We start from the raw sequence: 23,024 nt of genomic DNA on the forward strand, positions 1-23,024 counted from the left end.
TGGTCAGTGTTTTGGCTAAATCCAAAATATTCCATGTTTGCTTTTACAGCCAAAGAGGAGACAAACTAAAAAAATATACAAATGTATGAAACTGGAACCTTTCTCCTCCGAAAACTGACAAACCATCTAATGTGTTCGTTGCGGCTTTGTCTGTTTCACTTGTTCACACTTAATAACGACACAAAGGAGTGATTACCATGCGATATTGCAAGATTGATATTTATTCAATTTATATCAAAATATTTACAACACATTGTACAAAAATATGAAAATACGCACTGTGTGTGCAATGCTGGCTACTTTAAACCATTTAACCGTGGGCTCTAGGCTACAGTAGAGCATACAAACACTCATAGCATACTGCTCTCAATGAGTACAGACTATGTTCTTGCTGGAAACAAAACCAGACAATATTCACATCAATATGTTGATAAACATACTGATACTGATGATAAAAATCATGCAATCCCTTATGGGTGGCTTTGAAAAAAAAAAACAACTATACAAATTTATATACAGTTAAATCATATGGTTTTGGTTTGTTATCAAATGAAGTACACCTTTACCAAAACATGGTTCATTAATAAAAAAATAAAAAAAAAATACTTGTGCTAAGCATCCACTGCATGAGAAAAAGCTCTCAGCCACTTGTGCACAGCAGTAAAACAAGAACAAACACAAAACGACATCAGTCATAGTATCTTTTTACGGTACAACACTGGGTCAAGAGCATTAGGCCTATATGTGGCTACATCAAATGACCGACCATCGAACATACTTCACAACCTGATGCAAAAATGGGATGCATTGGTCTCAAAACAAACATACATAAAGCAAAATATGGAAGCTACAGTAGAAAAAGGTTTACCCATCAAACTGACATAATACTTCTGACAGGACATGTTTGAAATGCTTACAATCAATGCTGACTTCTGCCACATATAAAAAACAGTGTACTCGACTAACGTGTACAACCATAATGATTAAAACTTAAAGGTCTATTACAAACTAAATACACTTGTGCTATGGCCCATAGCAGAAATACCAGTCCTAAAAAACCCACTAATGCAAGTTGTGTTTCCAGTCATGCTTTAACATTGGAATGAATCATGAACACTTAAACTCAAAGCAGTCTAGAAATCCTAAGCATTTCTGAAGTGCTCTCAAGAAATTAAAACATAAAATGCACCTTTGCTCAACACCTTTTATTTGTCCTCGAGAACCCAAATGAAAATAAGTGCATTTCTATTTGAATATGGATTCTGTTCAGCAGTATTTTGCTCTGATACCAGAATTCCAGATGAAATGTTCCAACAGGTGTGAAATGACAAACGGGTCGACGCGGGGCTCGTCCTACTCCCCCTCCTCCTTGATGCGCTGCTGTTTGTTGCGGCGAGAATCCAGGTCGAAGGAGAAGTCGGACCATTCGTCACGCGGCGGAAAGGAGATGGTCTGACGGAGGGTGAAGCGCACGGCGTCAATGACGCGTTCGCCGCGGGCCTCAGAGGCGCCCACGCTGACGGTGGAGGCTCCGCTGGTGGTACGCACTATGTGGGGTGGAGGGGAAAAATCCATGGCCTGCCGGTGCTCCATGATGCCCTTCCAGATGATGTGCTGGAACTCGACGGGGATCTTCAGCCTGGACAGGTCCTATTGGTCAGTACACAGGGGAGCGTTAGTACTCGCAGGCCGAGCCACTCTTCTCTCTAACCCATCATATGACTGGTGTTGGATAGGCAAGGGCTCACCTCCATGTTATAGTTCTCAATCTGGTAGATATTGGTTAGACCCTGTGCTGTGAAGTAGTCCAAGCAGCCTGAGCAGCCCAGCCGAATAAGGAAGCTGAGGAGGAACCAGAGGGAACCCGTTAGAACCCAGAGGACACACCAGCACTCAGCACACAGGTCATTTATCGCAGTGTGTGATGGTTGTGTTTTCCTCAAAACTGAGTAGAATTTCATGAATTAAGATGAAGAACGTGTGGAACGGAGACAAACTGTGCTGATAACGGGCCAATGACAAACAAATAATGGAGTTCAGGGATACTCAACCAGTGTGACATGCTGTACGTCGCTTTAATCATCTGTCTCAAAAAGACAGAATAATAGTGTTGATTTATTTTCGTAGTGAAAACCCTGTTTTTTGGCTGTAAGTTGAGTACCCCTGCTGTAGTGCTTTTGAGAAAGGAATGTCATTTTAAGTTAGAGTATGTAAAGTGTTTTTTAGTCCAAGCTGGAAGAACAATAAAAGGCTCTTAAGTCATATTTAAGTCCTGTGTTTCTTCTTTTTTCTAATTTATTAAATGTTCTGCAACTTTGGGAACATTCAGTGGCCAAAGGGGAGAATCCACTGGTTTGACACTGGACTATATTAGTTTTTTTTTACTCTATGAAACTGAACATTATTTCAATATTTTTCAGGGTTTCTGCAGGTCTTTAAGTGTCACATCCAATTATCATGAATTTTTGACTGAAAATGTCTTTCAATCGAATTGGATTGTGACATTAAAGTTAATTGGATTAAATTGCGTTGACTTCAGTTTGACATTAAAAATGTTTTTGGGGACGGAGTTGTTTTGATCAGGATGTAACATAATGAACCCGCGATGGAAGCGACAGGCCCTGATGCAAACTGCAGCCCGGTCTGAACAGTGTTTGGGATAATGCTCATAAAAACGGCTACTTCTGGAGGAAACAAGTTGTAAATTGTCTCTGTTAATGTTTCTTTGATCTCCTGTGGGTAAAAGGTCATGAAGATCTGAGTCGATAACGGAAGCAGATCTTTCAGACGGTTTTTAATGTAAGTGGTTGAAACCTGCAGAAACCCTGTTTTGGAACGGTAGATGTATCTGTCTGTGGGATGTTCAGGTACCTGGAGATGCTGCTGTCCATGGGGTATGGAGGAGGGGGCGTACAGTGGGAGGAAGGCACCAGGGGGAGCTGTGGCTGCAGTGCGTGTGTGGGGCTCAGTGAACTCATGTCAGCGTTCATGGGGATGTGAGTGCCCATCATGGGAGTCACTGCAGAGACAAAAGGAGCTAGTGTGAGCGTCGGTTTGGCTGCTCTGGGATTTGAACTGATGTAACGTCGAGTGAAGCACAAGGAAGATAGGGTGGGGGGTGCAGGGGTTACTCTCAACATGACAGATAATGCATCATAACAGCTCCTGAGGGCACAAACAAGGGGGAGTCTCACAGGGATCACGTTCGTTTTGAGGAGGAAGCGTTGTGTTAGAGGTGTTCAGGGCCCTGCTGCCTGCTGGGACACGCTGCGTATATACTACGCCCAGGAGGGACGGGAACAGGGTGGAAGGGTGGAGGGGGGGGTAGGGAAGACAAAGGGGCACACTTACTGTCAGTCAGGCCTCCAGACATGCTGGACGGGGTGAGTGTGTTACGCTGCTGTGGGTTGATGAGCTGGCTCACTGAGGGCAGCTTGTTGACTTTTCCGTGGGTCGGGGAGCTGGAGCCGAAGGAAGTCTGAGACGGCATGGAAGTCCTGAGGCGGAGAGAGGAGGGAACAACCGTTACAATCACCCATCAGCACAACTTCAATGACAGAAGGATGGTCAGAGCTGTCCCAAAAAGAAAACAACTACACAGGAAAAAACAGAGCGAAAAGAACAGATGTTTACTGCTTAAATATTAATCACAGTATATTTAGGTAATTGATTAATCAGTTTGAGTATTATTTGTAAATTCTCCATCTCTTCATTTTAGAGTATTTTCTAGTTTCTTTCTTCTGTGACAATAATTTATCAATAGCTTTGAGTTCAGAAGCAAAAAAACATACAGTGGTGGGAAACTGTTTTTGTTCACGCCATGCATTTGGGATAAATTACACTAAGAATCACATGTAATTCACTGAAGTGTGCCCAGTACTGTTCCATTCTGCAAACCCACATGTTCCCTTCTGCACATTCTGTTCCAATGAGGTCAAAACTGGATGTTTCAGCAAAATAATGAAACACATCCAGGGCATGTTAAAACTGTCAAGAATTTAGTTTCGTTGTTTTTTCTTGTTAACAATAAATAAACAAAAAAAAATCATTTGCATTTGTTTGTGTCACACCTTTTGAAACACAAAAAAAGATTTGTCCACAATTATTTCACAATATTTGAGATTGTGTTAAATTTTAAGGGTGTCCAAAGACTTTTTTTCCCCACTGCTGTACAGACAGAATATTACAGTGATTATATTTTAATCTTCAGAATAGGAGTAAGAAATAGTAACTGATCTCCACATCTGTAGTACATGAGTGTTTCATTTATCCTTCATTTATCCTGGAAAACTGACTTTAGTTTGTTGCTGTATGAGGATGATGTGGGTTACACTCCAACTATAGTGGACAGTTTCTGAAAAACATGGTGTCAGTGCCATATGAGCTGACTGCACTAATACTAATAAAATTAAAATAAGGGAAATGTAGAGGGGTAAAAAAAAAGACTGACATCAGATGATACACTTGTACAACTGGAGAAATAAAAACCCATTTAATGTCCAGTGTATTAGATGTCAGTGTATCTGTGGGTGAGAATGCAACTCCCTTTGCCTCACCTTCCCTGACGGCGGACGCTAAAAACATGAAAGCTTTTGTAGGTGCAATTGATAGTTTTATTTACTCTGGTCCATAATTCAATCTAGTAAGTGCATTAATATATCTTAACATTCAATGCCACTCATGATAAAACAAAAAAGTGTATTCTAAAATTATTCATTCGACCACAAAAAGATGGTGCAACATGTTGGACTGTGTAGATATAAGCATTATTCTAAGATATCCTCCTGAGACCCAGCAATGCATTTTTGTCCTCTGTAGTAGACTAGACTTTCACAGCTTTACTTGAAAAAAAAAAAAAGTCCACTGAAAAGGATATTATATTTAAAAAAAATTAATAAAATATATCTGAAAAAACTGTGGCATCATGCTGTTTCCAATTAAGGCAATTATTTAATGTAAAATGGTGAAAATGTTTACTCACTGGGTCTCAGGAGGATATGGAAACATGACTTCTATTTTCAGATGATTACAGACTACTGAATAATAGGATTATCAATATGATGTTGCTTTTCCACATTAGATGCACTTTAACCTCACACACTGAACCTTTAACATTGAATGATGTGGCAGAAGACGTTAAATGACAGCTTCAAGCAGAAAAAGCATTTATTATGCTCCAAAAGACAAAAAGTGCAGCAGCCACAAAAATAACAGTTATTAAATCTGTTTCAAACAGAAACATTCACATCTGCTCTGTACATAACATAATGCACATCTGCAGCTTCCTCTATTAAAAGACATGTTATTAAGGAAAGTTAAAAACAAAACACTCAGACTGTCCTGCAGTGACTTTACAAAACATGACCAGCATTAACAACAATATCTCAATATTAAAGTCTCTTCCTTCCCGAAAAACACACAAACATAAGATTTTGTGAGTCCAGCTCTTAACGGAGATGTAAAGACAAAACACATTTATAAGCTCTGTAAGTCAAGTAACATAGAAAATAACCATTTAAGCTTGGTTCCTGTCCGACTTCAGCCGTAGTAAAAGGTGAAGAGGTCAGCTGGGATCCATGAAGGCCAGTGAAATAAACGCATGATACTGCCATAAAAATACCCAGAGGTGACCTGAACATAGTGGTGAAACCCTACAAAATACCAAAATGATGCATGCAAAAAGGGCTAGTATAGTTTTTAAAGACCACGTGTGAGGTGGTCATGAGTCCAGCGGCTACAGCTGACAGGTCTGACTGTGTCTGTAGCTGGTTCTCCATGAAGCTGAAAGGTTCAGCGTCACATCCTCAGAGCAGAGGCCACAGACCCAGGTGGGTAAAGAGGGAGGTCAGAACAGCTGAGAAACGGAGTCAGAGAGGAAGGTCCATGTAAATTGGAGGAGGAGGAGGAGGAGGAGGAGGAAGGTGGAGGAATGCTGTCAGGGTGTAGTGTTTCAGGAGGAGCTGCAGCGCCGCCTCTGTTCACCTGCAGGTTCCAGGAGCTGGCTACCAAGACGGGTTTTAATCAGACTGCAGGGGAGGAACCAGAGAGAGGAGAGAGCAGAAATAAGGGCTCACTGATGGAGGAGGAGGAGGAGGAGGAGCAGAGAGGAGACCCAAGAAAAGGAGAGGAGGCAGTGAAACAATGTGTGACTGACAGCAGTGATTTGATGCTATAATCAGTGTTGTGCAGTAACGCCTCTGTCCAGAAGATGGCACTATGCAAACACAGATGACAGCATCGAACCACTGGGAAGTGCAGTTGTGTTAATGAGGTGGAAAAAAAAGCCTGAAACATTTTTTGTCGACAGAACCTTTTATTTAAAAAGTTCTATGTAACATTGGAGGAGTTATGAAGTACAGACCAAATTAGCAAACTCCAAACCCTTTAATGTCCTCATTTGTATCACCTGGTTCAATAGATAATGAAAAAAGAAAACAAAAAACATAAGATGCTTTTTTACTTCATCTCCTTATTGGACGTTAGCAACAAAAACATGAGGACTGTAATTTAGTGAAATCTTAAAGTCTAAGCATGTTTTTGACATTAGTTTCAGAGGTTTTACTGATCACAGCTGATACAACCTAATACAAGAACACTACTGAGGGTCTGATAATAGTCTAAAAACATCAATCAAATTTTATTTATATAGCGTTAAATCGTAACAAAAGTTCTCTCACGACATTTTACATTTAGAGCTGGTGTAGACCAGACTTTCAATATGATCTTACATAACCAAAATTGTGAAGCTAAGATAATAAATGCACAATTTTTTAATACAATTAAAAAACGTGCTTAACATTCGCTGTTGTTTGTTTCATATATTTAATATTTTATTATATATGTGAAGAAAATTCTTACATCAGTATAATATAGTAGTGGTTGGTTTGTGATTGCATTCTTTTTGTTTTAAAAATAATAAATTGCACCAAAATATTTGCTATGAAAATAGAGGACTGTATTTTCAGGAAACTGTAGATTTTGTTTTTAAAAAGCTCTATAGTTGTTATTACTGGCCTAAAGAAACAAAAAATGTAAGACTTTTTTGTGAGGACATAAAAGAATTCAGAATTGACAGAAAATGTAAGAAATACCCAACATGCAAATGATCAGACAAAGAAGTAAGAAAATGATGCAAAAACCTCGACTTATCTAAAATGAATCCTGAATCTGATTGATCACTGATTGATGTTTTTAACAAAACAAGCAACAGGTAGTGAACAGCAAATACAAATCAAGTGAAAAGAGCAGAGGGAAGCATTATCTCACAGTGAGGCTGTCTGCCAGTGTCTTAATGGGAAACTATAACATAAGCAGTAATTATCATCATCGCTCTGTCAAACTATCACTTACACCCATCTGCTCTTTTCCACAGCTTATAGGGAAATGGGCGTGACGAGGAAAAGTGTGCGTGAACGTGTGTGCGTCTGAAACAACTTTAATTATGCTCCAGCCAATAGATGAGGCCGAGGCACGGATTTGGTTGAGCGCTGTGTTGTGCAAACCCTGGCAGAGCACCCAAAGGCGTTACCGCCCATCTTTTTGGAAGCTTCTCCTTAACAAAGCATAGCCAGGTACATTTGTCACGATTCATCAGCTTTGGCTCATTTCCCATGAGAGAGCGAGCAGGAGGGAAAAAAACAACTTCTTGCAGGGAGAATTCTGGGTAAAGTCAAGGCTGCTCGGAAACTTTGAATAACATCTACTTTGGAACAATTATGGTCAACTTTGACTTGCTGGCTACGAAGCCTCTGTGACAAGAAAGAAATCACTTCATCCAATTCTAAACAACAGTAATTTCATCTAATATGAGGTCAAATCTTCTGACACACAAGCAGCTGAGTGAAAATAAAACCAATGCAAAATTTAAGAAATGATCTGAGGGTGAACCTTGCAACTACACGGTCGTCTTTTCTAATGTACCTGAAAACAAATGAGCTTAATTATCAATCTATACTGGTACTCACTGTTTCTGAAGGAGATTCTGCTGCTGCTGCCTGTATGATTCAATAGTATGCTGAGGCAGAAACTGCATGAGCTCCAGAGACTCTTTGATTTTTACCAAAATCTCATAAATTTCACGGCCTTTGATCTATAAGGAAAACAGAAACAGTGGTCAATAAGCATCGCAGACGTACTCAGAACAATGTTTTAAAGAAACTCTCTGAGGACGCCTTCTGAAACAGAGAGCTAACACTTACAGGCAAACAAAAAACCTCCTCATCTGTTGATCTTCTCTTCTTGATGGTGGACATCTGTATGCCATGGGAAACCTGGCGGAAAGCTGGAGAGACGAGAAGACAGAGTGAGTGCCAGTGGTCTGAGTGCTGAGTGCAGTTAGCTTAAGCCAGAGCAGGACAGAAGAGTGGAAATGGCAGGAAAGCAAAGAGTCTGAGGGTCCATGCCACAGCTAAGATCAAAGCTCATCAGCCCGTCACCAGCCCCAGCACTACTTACGGCGTTTCGTACCCTCACTGCTCTTTGTGGCGTCCGTTACATGTTGCTTGCGGATGCTGTCCTCATCTGCCTTTCTGTCTCGGCCCGGGCAGGCGCAGATCCTGGCCTCGAAGCATCGGCGGCCTAATACCTGACCGCTGGAAATGGACAGGGATGGAGTGAGCAGAGTCACAAACAATCCAGTCTAAAAGTGTAAGAAACCACTCAGGAGGAGGAGCATGAGAATGCCTTACTCTCTGGTTTCCAGAGTGACAATGATGAGGATCGGACGTCTGTTCATTCCACCCACACAACTGGAGTTGCACATGAAGTTATATAAAATTGTGGTGAACTCTGTTCCCACCTGAGGAAGAACAAGGACACCGATGGTCAGTGACTTTAATGAAGGACAAAAAAAAAGAAGCCATGTATGAAAGAGGATATCTCATATCAAATGTTTAAGAAAGCAGCACCTCTAAAGTGAATGAAAACAGAGTCTGACAGGGTTTTCATTTCACTTTCATTTTAAAACAAGGTTTGTTTTCTTTCCATGATTTCTTCAGTCTCAAAATACTTGACACTTGAAAATATTTGATGTGAAGTTTAAAATAATCAAATCTTTTTTTAATGACTGGACTTAACGTAGTGTTTTCTCCACAAAGATGAAACACTTTGCATAGTAAAATATACTTATATGTTGAAGTTATGATAGAAGTTCAGTTAAGATGAGATCAAACAGATATTATCTAGTCACTTATTACAGTTGACATCATTTCACTAGTTTGATGTTTATTGAGTGTTTCTGTTATTTAAAATTAGTTTTAGGAGTACTTAAATAGTTTTAATTTTATTTCAATTTCAAGGTATTGACTAATTTTAGTTGAGTTTTTATTTTTTAGATTTTCAAGCACTATTAAGCGAAGTCATTTTGTTCTTGTACACAATGCATCATTGATTAAAACCTGTATCTAATACATCACATCCTGCCATACTACCTTGGAACCTACAAGGATTAAAAACATTCTCAAATATTTCCCTGTACAAGCTATGTGAGGACTGTGTTGTGTTTTCACTGAGAGGGTCTAGGTTTTAGCAGCTGCTGTGTGTCAGGACTGAGAGGCCCGGCTCTCTAAAGCCTCGGCCTGTCACCGCTCTGTCTGTCAGAGTCAGGCTGAGGTGCTGAGGTGTCGCCGACAGGGCATTACCGCGGCTGCTCTTCTCCACACTGATGGACAGCTCACCTGGGGAGGCTCATAAGGAACCAAAACGCTCTGTCTGCCGGTGATGGAGTCCTCCACATACTGGGCGTGGCTGTTTCCCTCCACACGGATCAAATGACTCGGAGGGGCAATCTGACCTGGAGGCAACATGAGAAATGTCATTAAATGTCAACAGCAACAAGTTAAAACTGAAGTCCGACATTAGCGAGAGTCTTTTTAATAAATCAAAGAACTGACCATCATTGAACTCGCGGCTAAGCTCATGGTTCGGGCAGCGCTTCACCACTTCGGTCACGTGTTCGGCTTTCTTGTAAACAGGCATGGCCCTAATAACAGCACCTTGTGGTGGAGTGGTAAGGACTTTGATCTGAATGGGACACGTCTTTGCAATTTGGCAGTACAACTTCTTCAAATCTGTGGAATACTAGATGGGAGAAAAGACAGAAAATACCAAAGATTATATAAAACATATAAAAACACTGACATAATACTGGCAAGAGATTGTTGTTTATCTGCTTTGAGGCTTCAAAACAATGTCTGCCTTATTTTAAAAGGACACATCGATGTCTGCAACACCTGTTGCCTAGACTGAGCACTTCTGGTTTCCCCTGAAGCAAAAGAGGTTAAAGACAAGACTGTGATTATGACCTACTTAAATAAACACAAGTGCACACGCACACACACACACACACACACACACACACGCACGCACACACACACACACACACACACACATAAGGGTTGCTTCTATAAGTGTGCATTGAGCAACCTCAAAGATGTCTCTTGGAGAGCCTCTGGGACTTCCGAGGAGTGCCATAAAATGGACCCCTCCAGCAGCAATTAAACTGGGCCTGGCTTTCATCTTCAAGGAGGGAGTGCTCTGCTAAAGCATCTGATGGCCACTCATCATACAGAACAGGGCTTCTGAAGAAGAAGCTGCTGAGCTGATGCTACATAAAGATGAGTGCAGCTTTCCTCGTGGGGTTGGATGAAAATGACTCAGTTCTGCTGTGAGCACCTGAGTGAAGGACTTATCACAGGATCCTTCTGTGACCACTGCCAAAATGGGATGGTTGCTCAAAAAACTGGCTTGCATTCAAGAGTGTAAGCCAGAAGTCATGAATAATAGATGCATGTTGATCCCTGCTAGAAATGCTCACCAATAAGCCATCAGAAAGACTGAATAGTTACTAATAGGCAGAACCCAACTGTGTAAACAGACCATTCAAATCAGTGCTGTGCAAGCACAGCTTTAAGCCGTCTATGTGCAGAAGACACTGGGTGGGGGAGAAAGGAAATTTTTCCTGTCAGGTTCATTTCTCAGTGAACATTGTGAAAAATGCTTGAGGCTGCGTTTGAGAACAATGCAACATAAAAATTCCACCTCTATTAATTTCAGATATAAAGAAAAGGAGCTCATCACTGTACCTGTCTGAGCTGACTTTAAATATTACACAAGCTTGGCACAGTCATTTTCTGCTCTGCTCCCCAGGCACAATCTCTCCTTTCATCAGGACAAACCCAAAACAGCGCCTTCTAATCTCCTTCTCCCATTTTCTTTCTCAAAACTGCACACATTACAGCACTGGATTTCAGAGAACTAAATTCTCACTTGGCTCCTTTCCTCAAGTGACCTCATTAGAAACTGTACATGCATAGGATGAACTGCCAAAACATTAGTGCTCCTCAACAGTACTGCTACAAATGTATAATAAAGGTTCAATATGCAAGATTTGCATGTGCTTGTGAGAGGGTTTGAGTCTGTTTTAATCTGTGATGTTTTTTGATGCTTGCTGACCTTTGCTGCTCTTCATGCTAACAGTGGCTATTATTACACACCAATGCAACTGGAAAGGAGCAGAAGAGATTCACTGAAGACCTCAGGAGGAAGTGTAAGGATTTCCATGGAAAAAAGATCCAAGTCCTCTACACAGAAATCAGTGTATTATGATTCATCATGGAACAAGGCAGACAGTTGTTAGTGGCATTAACCCACATCACAAAACACCAGCTGCTAGCACGAAATAGTCAAACAAAAATGTCATGTAAGCACACAGTCATTATGCTACTCTTCAATATTCAACATTCAAATGTAATGGTGATGATCAAAGTAACACTAGAGCATTATTATGTTTTAATCTGCACAAAAATACATCTACTTGGCAAGATTTACAGATGGATGTATTGATGTGCACAGTTGGGACATGTACATCATCACAATGACTAAACTGACTGAGCTTCAAAATCAAAGCAGCTTTCCAAAAGGAAAAGCCAAAAGATGAATGGTTGCAGTTGTCCCCTCGCTCCTAACCTGATACTCCCCATACTCTTCTGTCAATCAGCTAAATGAGGTGGAGAAGCAAAGAGATGGGAGAAAGAGAGAGCTGAAGATTATGAAGCAAAGGGAATGAGAGGAGAGTTGTGTAAAGGGTCAGTACGTACTGTTTTGAATAATTACAGCTGGGTTTATGCAGTGTCTGGAAACAGCACAATTTAACCAGAGATGTTAAGAAAAGCAGAAAACCAAAGTTTGTTTAGATCATATCCTAATGTCTAACATTTCTAATTAATTTACACATGCACAAACACACCAGAGAACCATCCCAGCCCTCAAGCTACAAACTTTGAGCACACAAAGTATGTGGTGCTGATACTGTGTTTGCTCAGCAGTGAGAGCAGGCGCTGCTGTTGACTGCTGAAAGCAGCGCTTGGCTAAAGCTAACACTGTTCAGGGTGGAGGACAACCAGTTGACTGATGGGATTCAGTGGCTCACACAGGGTGCGGTGCTCAGGTGTTAACATGTAATTATGAGCCTTTCATTGGTCACAATGTGAATTATACAGCCAAGAAGTGCACAATACAGAGCTGCTTAATCACAATCATTTGAAAGCAAACTTTTTTCTTTTTTTTTAGTTTGCAAGAATAACACGTGACACCTTGTTCAACACACGTGTGAAGCAGAGAACAATAATGACTGTTGTAACCATGTTTACAAACAGACTATGATGCTGCACAAAAAGTGAACTGGGTCAGTGTTTTAATAAAATATGTTCAGAATCAGACTGAATGCAACATACAATTTGTTTGATGCTTATGTTGAATGTGTGCAATTACTTTCTAACACATGCAACACTTGCACAAATACATACTTCCCGTGAAACACAGGTTGAGACAGGCCCACAGCTGTAGCGTTCTTTTCTCCATGACAGGCGCTGCGGGCGCATGCAGAAGTCAAGTCCTGACAAACATCAGGCCTTAAACAAGCACTGTTTGGCGCCTCTGGTCTTGTCTTCTTCATACCTGACATGTCATGTCATGCCTAAAGCTTCTCCCAAACCTGTTTAATTCAACAATAATGCAAAGGAGTTTTTTTCTCTCCCTCTGTCTCTGCAGCAGATATAAAACACCTGCACTTTAAGAGAAAACTAAATGTACAGTTTGAGGAAATTACCACCAATTTTTCTATACCTCTTCAAGAAAAAAAATAAAAATAAAAAATATTGTAGCTATGAGCAACAAGCCACACCACTCAGTCTTAGTGACAGCACCTGCCCTAAGACAAACCTGCACACTTACAAGTGGCATCGTGCTTATGTAGCTGAAAGACTCAGATATACATGTGTCACCCTTGAGATGAGCCAGTCAAATGCTGGTGTTTACCAGCATTCAAACTACGTCTGCACCTGAGTTCACCGTTTTCAAAACACAAAACAAAAGCCAACAGGTGGGAAGATGATTATGAAAATATTTCTAGATAAGATGATAAATATTCAGTGTTATTTTCTAAATCTGATTCAACTACAAAAATTCCTGCTTTTTCTCCCCTTTTTTTTTTAAAAACCTGTTTATCTTTCGTGTACACAACCACACTGTTTTCATCAGTGTTCATATTCTGCTGATATTTGACTACAGCATGACCCAGCATTCTGTTGTGGTAAACATTACTGCAGGTATCTGTGAGTTGTTTGCTAAAGATAAAAGAATCTTGTCATAAAAACTGAACGAGAACGGGCTTTTCCACGATTATGAAGAAATCCCATAGCCCATATCATAAAAAACCTTTTCAACTCTGCGTTTTTAAAAAATTCCCCTCTACCTTTTCCCATCTGGAGCTCTCAGGGCTTGTCTCTCTGTGATGGGCGAGTCATGACAAGCTTTTTGACACAAACAAGTCTGAGCCCCATCTCGTGAGGCGTGGGACGGGCCCGCAGATGTTCCAGGGGCAAGCTGTGTCTTGCTACCTTTCCCTAGAACACTCTTCTCTTTGAGCATTCAAGGGCTCTCCTCCTCCTCCGGCGCAATGTGAGATGCAACCATCAAGCTTAACTCGCTCAAAAAGACAGAGCCCACTCCAAGAGCACAGGGTTCAGGAGAGAGGCACACCGTATTTACACAGGTATTATCTACAGGCCCTCAATCCATTACTGTAATCCCCACAGCTCTACAACGTCCCAGTGATAGCCCCAACCATGACATTCCTCTCCTTTGACTGCTATACGTGGTGGCAGCTAATACACACGGCAAACACAACCAATCTTTACCCTCACAATAGTTGCATCAATAGGCAACAATGACTGCCTCTTTTGCGACACTCCATTAATTCAGCAAAGCAAAGAATACAATACATCTATAACAGATGTATTCGTTTGGCCTGGGCAAGTGTTTTTCTCTAAATAAATGACAAAAGTGAGGAGTGCCAAGAAGGAAACCGTGTGGGAGCAGTTCTGGGAAATGTTGACGTGTTGAACCTCTGTGTGTGTCACACTCGTCCTAGACAGGAAGAGGTTAAGGTGTGGGTTAGGGATTAGGTGTGTCTCCATAAGAACAGTCATCAAAAAGACAGTACACAGTCCACTAAGTCCCGTGGAAGATCCCACAGGCCTTCAAAAGGGTGGGCATTAGCAGATCTTTGCACAGAGCAAAGCTGTGGTGGTGACATCTTCGGTGGCTGTTTGCCATCAGTCCTTCAGTCCAGCAGTCAACCTATTGGGCTGAGATTATGAAAGCTTTGCGAAAGATCTCCTGAGCTCAGGTGAGGGAGCCTCCTCTGAGATGGGAACCAACACTATAATCACAATTCTTCAGAGTCAGGTTGACTGCTTGCAGACTGTGAAAATGACTCTGTTTGAGCCATTATGGAATATCATCAGGACAAAACAATGTTCAGAGAGTCAAAATAGTGCTCTTTGGTAGGATTAAGTGACTGCATTTGCAGTTGCATAAAGCATCTACAATGGATTATGCAGTGACGTTTAACCTGGAAGATAAATGACATAACAACCCAGAATACTACTACTACTACTACTACTACTACTTCTTTCTATATTCCCAAATACAAATTAAATAATAAGTGATCATGAAGCAAGATTAAAACCCCTTTGGTTTATCTTTTAAATTCTCAGATTTGTGCAGCTCATTGGTCAACAGTGTAATTTTCCTCAGTAATGGCAAATAGTACAGTATGTTTTCCATGATTAGTCAAACCAATCAAACCAGTCTTTCCTCATCTGTTATGACTGTGGGATACACCAGTCTGTTGCGCTTCAAGTTTGTGATGGGATGTGTCCCTAACCAGCACAGCTCAGGCTGTGGGGCGTGCCTCTTAAACCACACTGTTAAAACTCCTCACAGTTGCACATCAGACAAACACTTTTGTTTTTGGGACTGTGAAAATGAGAGGGATGAGTGAAGCAGTGTGGGAATTGGGTAAATGTCACAATCCCACACTCAGCAAGGCCAAGGAATAAGGTGAGTTCGCCCAGCACTCCCTATGTTCAGCCACAGGCACAATGTACTGAATTTAATCTTTAAGACTGGCAGGTTTTTCAGTTTGACCAGATTTAAGGAGAGTGACTTGTTTCTACTGAAATGGATGTCACTGGCAACCCATTTAACAGGTTCTGTTTTAGTCACATGGCACATGCCAAAGACAGAACATACAAAAATTCCTTCTATAATGAAGTTCAATACATAGGCTATATTTTGGCCTTACACTTCATCTGTTATAAGCCTAACTCTGTGGAAATGTCCCATGAGGTGTCACTTAGGGTGAGGGTTCATTGAAAATGACAAATGTTGAAGCATTACATTTAAAATGTCACATCCACAAATTTTTATTTTTATTTTTTATCATGATCAGAAAATAAAGAAAATACATCAAACCTAAATGACTTGAAGTGTCTCATGAGGTGACACCTCTGCCACCTGTGCCGTCCGCTAGGGTGCATTAATGGACTGACTTGTGGGACTGTGTGACTGTCACAGTGTTTGCACATAGAAGAACAGATTAGACACATAAACAACCGAGCAGGTGGAGCTGTGATGCAACAGCTGTCCCTCAGCCCTGTCATGCATAATGACAGAGCAGGAGGAGCTGGTTGTATAGGTTTACTGAGCATCACATGGTGACATCTAGCTGTGCAGGGCATCACCACACCTGGACCAAGCCTGTTTACCTCTGTCATCAACAAACTACCCCTGGACCCTGCCCCAAACTGTCAGTAAACTGAAGTTTGACTATGAGCAGAACCTAATAATCACTGGGAAATAAGTAAAGGTCTGGCCTTATCTTTCTTCAATCCACCTGATTTGTGTCTCTAGGATTACCTTAACACATTAATAAGACCATTGTTTATTCAGTTTTTGTGTCAGTAAGTGAACTGTAATGTAAAGCCTGAATAAGAAATGCCTGGGGTTCAATCTTGATTAAAGCTATACATCTCAGGTGACATTCTTCCTTGCCAGATGTAGTTGTGCAACTCAGGACTTTCAAGTAATATTCACCTAAATCTGCCTAGAGCACAGATTGTCAGAAAAATAATTCATGGTTAAAAGCATGTTCTTATCCTCATTACTGGTTCATTGCTTGACCTGTTAAGATGACAGCTACCACAAAATACTTTATCTTTGAGTCTAGATACTCGGGACATAGAAAAAAACTATTAAAAAACTACTTCTCAGATGCATTACTTTGTCAACAACACAAGTATATAATCAATATCCATTCACAGTATATTGTAATGGATTACTTACCTAGTTGATTCTGAAGCTGTCTAATAGTATGTTACAATGTGTTTCAGTTTACTAGGTGTAAATTTTTTGAATGTTTTTGCAGGTTTCAAGGAGTTAAGACATTTTTATGACCATTATGAATGCAAATGAAGACCTTTTTAACATATGAGTAAAAAATATGGTGGATATCAAGTAGGGATGTAATGGTACAGAAAAATTTCAGTTCAGTACTTTTTGGTACAGGGGTCTTCTGTTCGATACATTTTCAATACGTTTTCGGTACAGTGAAGGAGACCAGTGTGTGTGCATGTGCGCGCGCGCGCGTGTGTGTGTGTGTGTGTGGGGTGCACACCGTAACTACTGAAAGTGAAACTTAACACGCTTCGAATATCCAACCCGGCTTCTGTGTCTCTGTTATACTCTCTGTTGTTATGTTTACCCCCCCTTCTCATTGCCACAACCTCAGAATAAAGTGTTCGGGGTTTTTTTGCAGCGCCGCTGTGAATTCTGCAGCAGCGAATGTATATAGGGGAAACCCTGCTCATAGGTTCTGCTTGCGGCCATCTTGCTTCCCGAGTGTTTGCATTCTTCACATAGGCTACATGTATTCATTTGGTGCACCTCTGTATTGTATCGAAGGCCCCAAACCGAAACAGTTCAGTACAAATGAGTGCACTGTTACACCCCTAATATGAAGGACAATCAGTGTCCCTGAGTTACTTGGAAAGTGAATTAATTACATTGCATTGGCTTCAAATTTGTTATTTTCAGCAGACTTCAACCAAGAACCAAGCACTGTATTTGAACTTTGGACTTAGGCATATTAAATGGTAAATGGACTGAACTTATATAGCGCATTTTATACACCTTCATGGTGCCCAGAGCGCTTTGCAAGGCCTCACATTCACCCATCCACACACACACTCATACACCAGTAGGTGTAATATTAAAGTAACATTAATTTTCAATACTCATGGACAGCTTCACTCATTATACAGGTTTATAGAATATTGAAGTTTTCTTACCGTCCAGGTGGCAGACTTTGCTGTACTAGACTGCTGAAAGGACACATCAAAGGTGTGGGGCCCAGCGTAATCTGTATTAGATGGGATGGCCGGTGAGGGGGACAGGGCGTCAAAGGTGGAGCTGGGCTGGGCATATGGTGAGGGGGCTGTCACGTTGTTCTGCGCATGGTCATTGTTGTAAGGGCTGGTGTTGGTCGAGCCACCATTCTGAATGTTTTGATCCATGCTGTTCAGGAGCCCCAGGTTTGTATACTGTGACTGCAGACAAAATGGAGGGGGGTGGGAGAAAAGGGGAATGTGTTCAGTCACTGTAGAGGAATTTCTCTTTGTTTAAGTCTTAAATGAATGACAGCACTGGTGATTTTTTTCTTGTGCACCTGCTAAGTTGATCCAAAGAAATACAGAAAAGAAGTTGTTTAGAAAATGGAAACAATAAAGTAGGGGTGCACTTATGACAGGCAGCCTGAAAAGTAAATAATAAAATAAAAGAATACAAATCAATACACAACAGTCAAAGGTTAAAGAGAAAGCAAGTGTTGCAGGAAGTGAAGATCTTGTTACCAAAAAATGGTGGTGAAGTGGTGATCCATGATCCCTAGTTTAAGTTCTTACCTGAGGCAACATGTTAACACCCCACCGTGAAGAACAGCTTTTACATGAGCACAAACAAAAATGTAATTTAAAATCACCAATTACTTTAGAAATCTTCCTCCTCTGGTTTGTTTCTATCCTGCTATAAATAGTACTAAGAAGCATTCAAATAAATTTTTCCCTGACCAAAAGTATCCAGACAGGAGGAATGGAATTAAAATATCTGCCTTTAAACAGGATGGAGAATACGCCTGGGTAGTAGCCAGCCCCTTCCTGCTTGTTCTGCTTGCCATTCACCCCATTCCTTTCCATTTATAAATGGCACATTCCTGGACGAGGTGCCATGGCTCTCGCTCTTTAGACGGCCATTAATCTCTCCAGGGCCTCTTGTTTATTTCAAGCACGGCTGACCACAGCTGTCCAGCTCACACCCATTACCCTGCCAGGTGTTAGCGGTGTGCTAGATAACCCATAAAACACAGACTAGGTAGGTTTTATAACTACTAATCACGGTACTGAAGCAATATCACTGATTTATTACATACACATGCAAAAATTCAGATGCACAAAGATTTTCACAGTGAGACACACACACACACCTGAGGAAGGTCATCCGAGTCAACCTGAGCATACCTGTGTAACAATGCCACAGGGTAGCAGGCAGTTTGGATGAGGGTCACTGTCTGCAACATAAGGCTGCTTAACCCCCCCAGAAACAATGACACCAAGGCTTATAAGAGCTCTGGAGGACAATTATGTTGGGCACGCAGGTGTTAAGGGACAAGTGTTTTTGTGAATGAAGAGCAAGCGCACACACACACACACACCTACACACACACACACACACACACACACAAAGAAAGACACCCTCCAGCCTTTAGCAGAGAGACGGTACCCCAAACACACTCTCTAACAATGGGGTAATTACATATGTATTATAAAGGTTAAAAGTGAATGTGTATTGGATCTCAGAAGAGGGAAACCGAAAAAGTCAAACCTGGAACTAAAAATAATACAACTTCACATAAATATGTCAAAATATGCTCTGTGTTCAGCATGGGAACAACCAGTGTGATTATTTTTCTGTGTTTTAACCTTTGTGATAGTGATATTGGAGAGAATCTTTTGAACTATGGCCCAGTTCACTGCAGCCTCAGAGATGACAGAGCCTCTCCCAGGACATGACACTGGCAGCTGCAGAGGTGGATGTGACAGGCACCAATTATCAATGTCAAATTATTATTCTAAAGAAAAGGCTGATGCTGGACAGCCACCAAACATAGATAAATGCAGGGATATAAAATAAAAGGCCCTGACATCGAATACCTAACATTACATAGAGGGTCTCAGAAGACTCTCCCCTGGGTCTAAATGAACATAAGGATAAAAAAGCCATAATTGACATGATACTGAACCCTGACAGTCAAGTCTACTAAAAACTAGCCACGTTTTAAGGTTTAATTGACTGGAAGTGGGATGTCAGCGTTTTAAAGGTTGTGTGAGGGGGTTTCAGGCCTCTTCTCTGTTTCCTTTAATCAGATCTTATTCCACTATAATACACCAACCATTTAATAACCAGTTTAGCTGCTCTTAAAAATTCCTTCTGTTTATAGCTGATGCTGTGTTTAGGCCTTTAGTCAGGCTGCAAAGCAGAAACACAGTAAATCAGCAGCCTTGTCATCCTCAACAGCCTTTAATAAAGTTTGTGAAAAGCTTGTGCTTTCTGTTTGAGGCCTTGAAGCTAATTTTTTTGTTTGAGATCAATGCTGGGATAAGCATTTCAGACCAACACAGGGAGACTTTACAGTGTATAAATTTGTATTATCCTAAAACAAACAAACAAACAAACAAACAAACAAACAATAAACAAATAATAAATAAAAGCTAATTTTCCAGTTGTAGTAATTGTTAAGCAAATGGACAAATGATTACAATTACTTGGTATTACCTGGGTACAGCTGACTAAAGGTAAATCATTTTCACTACAGCTTGTGAAGTGAGTCATACACTATTCACTGCACACCTGTGGAGAAACTGAGTGGATCATTTATATGGTAATTTTTTCATATGTACAATATGCATCTATGTCACAAGGCAAAGATTATGAGATATCTGTAAGGATCTAACAGAAAACACTGCTGCAAAAATAATGGCCTCATTGAAAACCACAGAACTTTAAATATACGCCATTTGGACGGTTGCAAGCGATAAAATGCCACAGCTTATATGTGAACATATAACAGTCCATAAATCCCACTGCTGCTGTTAGGTGGTCACAAAGTCTAAGCACTGATAAGGCCACAGCTTTGAACAGCCAATAGATGACAGGAACCAGAGCAGACCTGGCCTAAGGGGGGAATAACTCCAATTCCTGGTTCTCTGGTGACCTACTCCATGTAGCTTGAGCCAGTTTAGAGGAGCATCTGGGGGACTGCGATGAGTGACCACAGGGGAGGGAGGCATTAAAGGCTCAACAGGGGTGAGGGGGGCTGAGGTGGGGCAGTGGGTGGGGGTCCATCTACACCTCATACCTGCTGGGGTGGGCAGAGCAGGTGATTGTATCTACATCAACACACCATTAAAGCAATTACGAACCTGGACTAAACAGCTACGCCTGGCCGGCCGCATTCTAATGACTGCAGCGGCTCCCAAGAGACTAGCGATGGGGGGAACCTGATACCCCACACACAGAGGGGATTGAGCCGGACACCACTTAAAGATTCCCTGCTCCACAACTTAAAAGACAGTGACCTGACACACCTGCTATCTGCAACCTGCAATCTGAGAATCTATCACCGCTCACTCTGTGAGTTTGGGTGCAGGATTTGGGGAACAAAAACACACGGAAAACACAAAGAATGAAGACGTATAAAGGAGATTTCCACAACAATAACTACTCTAAGAACTAAAGACAATATTTCAAATACCTAACAGTGATTGAAATACACCATTTTCAAGTTTTTGTAGAAGTTGCATAACACATTCTACTATAAACTTAACCAGACTGAGAAAAAAATTTACAATAGGCCCGTTCCAGAGTCAGTAGAATGCCATGTTATTTGTACTGGGGGAAAAAAGAATCAGTAAGTAATTACAGTACAAACCCATTTCATATTCAGTATTTTGAAAACACACCATATCTCCAAGTGCTCAATAACCAGCGCTGGAATCTATCATTCACTTACACTTTCGAAGTGACAACTGATTTTTTTGTCACCAGACTGAGACATTAAAACATTTTTGAGTTTGTTTTCACACTTTTGAAGAACAAAGGACGATTTTATAAACATATCTGCAATCTCACAGTAAGACTCCGAACATGAATAGAAAATTCAGTAACTGCTCAACCAAATGCTCCCATAAAAAAAAAAAAAAAAATTTTTTTAAAAACTTCAAATGAGAAATAATTATATATAAATAAATAGCAAGTAAAATATTGGTAATTCAAAATGTGCTGTTTTAACAATTTCATTTCCTTTATCTATACTTTCATATACTGAAGTCTTCTCACAGAGAACAAAAAAAAAGTCTGAATCCTCCAACGCCTTTCAGTGATGATATTTTTGACAACACTAAGACTCGGTAAGAAGTAAATCACATCAACTGAGTATGTCCATCAAAACCAGATAAAAGCCATTTTACAAGAAAAAATATTCGAAGCGATCATCCAGGTGTTTACATTCCCCTGCTCTCTGGAGAGATGTGCACGCCAACACACACACTGTCAAAGTCAAGTCAAGACGAAAACACAGGGGAATCAAATGCAAAGGTACCTTCTCGACATTAGATCTTCCTATAGTTACTATTAAAGTAGCTTTTTTAAAACTCTTTTTTTATATTTTTATTTCTCAATCATTAAATATCTGTACTAGCCCCAGAAGCATTAAGTTACATTTCATAAAAATCATCCAAAACTCTAAGTGAAATTCTGACGTATAGTCTAAGTCACAAAATACAAGGCCTTTTCATTTCATTTCATTTTCAAGGGCTTTTCATTCAGCCTCGAAGCTCTGGGGAACCTACTAATGGATAAGTGTGATGGTTTTTTTAAATTTTTTTTCTCAGTTTCTCTTCTGGTCTTACCTCGTTGAATGACGTTGTGGTGCCCGTCTCTAGGTACAACATGTTGGCGCTGAGATTGAGCAGAGCGGCTGCTGTTTGCTCCACTGGCTCCAGGATTCCACAAATCTGTTTTCCTCACTCTACAGGAGTGATGTGGGTTACAGATGCAAAGTGAAGCTTCTATAGGAATCTAAGGTTAGGTCCTATATACTGGGAAGAGAGAGGGGAGGGGTCTAAGGAGCTACCTGTCCAATACCTGATTCCACACCCATCTCCAGAAGCACAAACTCCTTACCCTTCATTTGAAATACTGCAGAGGAATATATTGAGCAGCGAATTACAGTTACAACTCTATAACGGTGGATAAAAGTGGAAAAAAGAGAAATACTACGGTAAATTACTAAAAAAATGCATTTAAAAAACTGAAAGTTTTTTATCTAAATAACACTACTTTTATATCTTTTCTGACTATATCTTCCAATTAAAGCCATTAAAAAGACATGCAATGCTTTCTTTAATATATCCCAATTGGAGATGACACTAAAATGTTTCTCCAAATACACAAATGTCATCAAGAAGAATAAAAGAATAACAACACCATTTAATAAAAGACTGCACAGAAATTCCATTACGCCTGTAAGTTTAAGAGTGAAAACTGTGGTCCTGGTGATAGTAAATGTC

The 23,024-nt window shown here is 40.6% G+C and overlaps 1 protein-coding gene across 2 annotated transcripts; it reads right to left on the reverse strand.

Annotated features, from left to right (window-relative positions):
* Positions 1–189: 189 nt before the first annotated feature.
* LOC115417845 (tumor protein 63-like) lies at positions 190–22,406 on the reverse strand. 2 transcript variants are annotated; one of them, XM_030132003.1, is made up of 12 exons: positions 22,365–22,406; positions 17,691–17,948; positions 9,891–10,077; positions 9,675–9,790; positions 8,688–8,797; positions 8,455–8,591; positions 8,199–8,281; positions 7,965–8,089; positions 3,352–3,497; positions 2,872–3,019; positions 1,749–1,842; positions 190–1,650 (listed from the first exon to the last, which is right to left on the reverse strand). In XM_030132003.1, exons 1-12 carry the CDS (start codon positions 22,404–22,406, stop codon positions 1,354–1,356), a joined length of 1,743 nt encoding a protein of 580 aa, XP_029987863.1. In that variant the 3' UTR covers positions 190–1,353. The 2 variants fall into 2 exon arrangements, with proteins under 2 accessions (XP_029987863.1, XP_029987864.1); XM_030132004.1 differs by having other exon boundaries at positions 1,354–1,650; positions 8,467–8,591.
* Between the last annotated feature and the right edge of the window lie 618 nt (positions 22,407–23,024).

This window comes from Sphaeramia orbicularis, chromosome 4 (genome assembly GCF_902148855.1).
Source record: "Sphaeramia orbicularis chromosome 4, fSphaOr1.1, whole genome shotgun sequence".
NCBI lineage: Eukaryota > Metazoa > Chordata > Actinopteri > Kurtiformes > Apogonidae > Sphaeramia > Sphaeramia orbicularis.

Excerpts from the sequence above, each read along its gene's own strand:
- LOC115417845 (XM_030132003.1), bottom strand. The coding sequence starts at position 22,406 with ATGTTGTACCTAGAGACGGGCACCACAACGTCATTCAACGAG. Across the intron at positions 8,282-8,454 it reads CAGTGAGGGTACGAAACGCC|CTTTCCGCCAGGTTTCCCAT; the intron begins GTAAGTAGTGCT and ends TCGTCTCTCCAG. Across the intron at positions 3,020-3,351 it reads GTCTGGAGGCCTGACTGACA|TGACTCCCATGATGGGCACT; the intron begins GTAAGTGTGCCC and ends TTGTCTCTGCAG.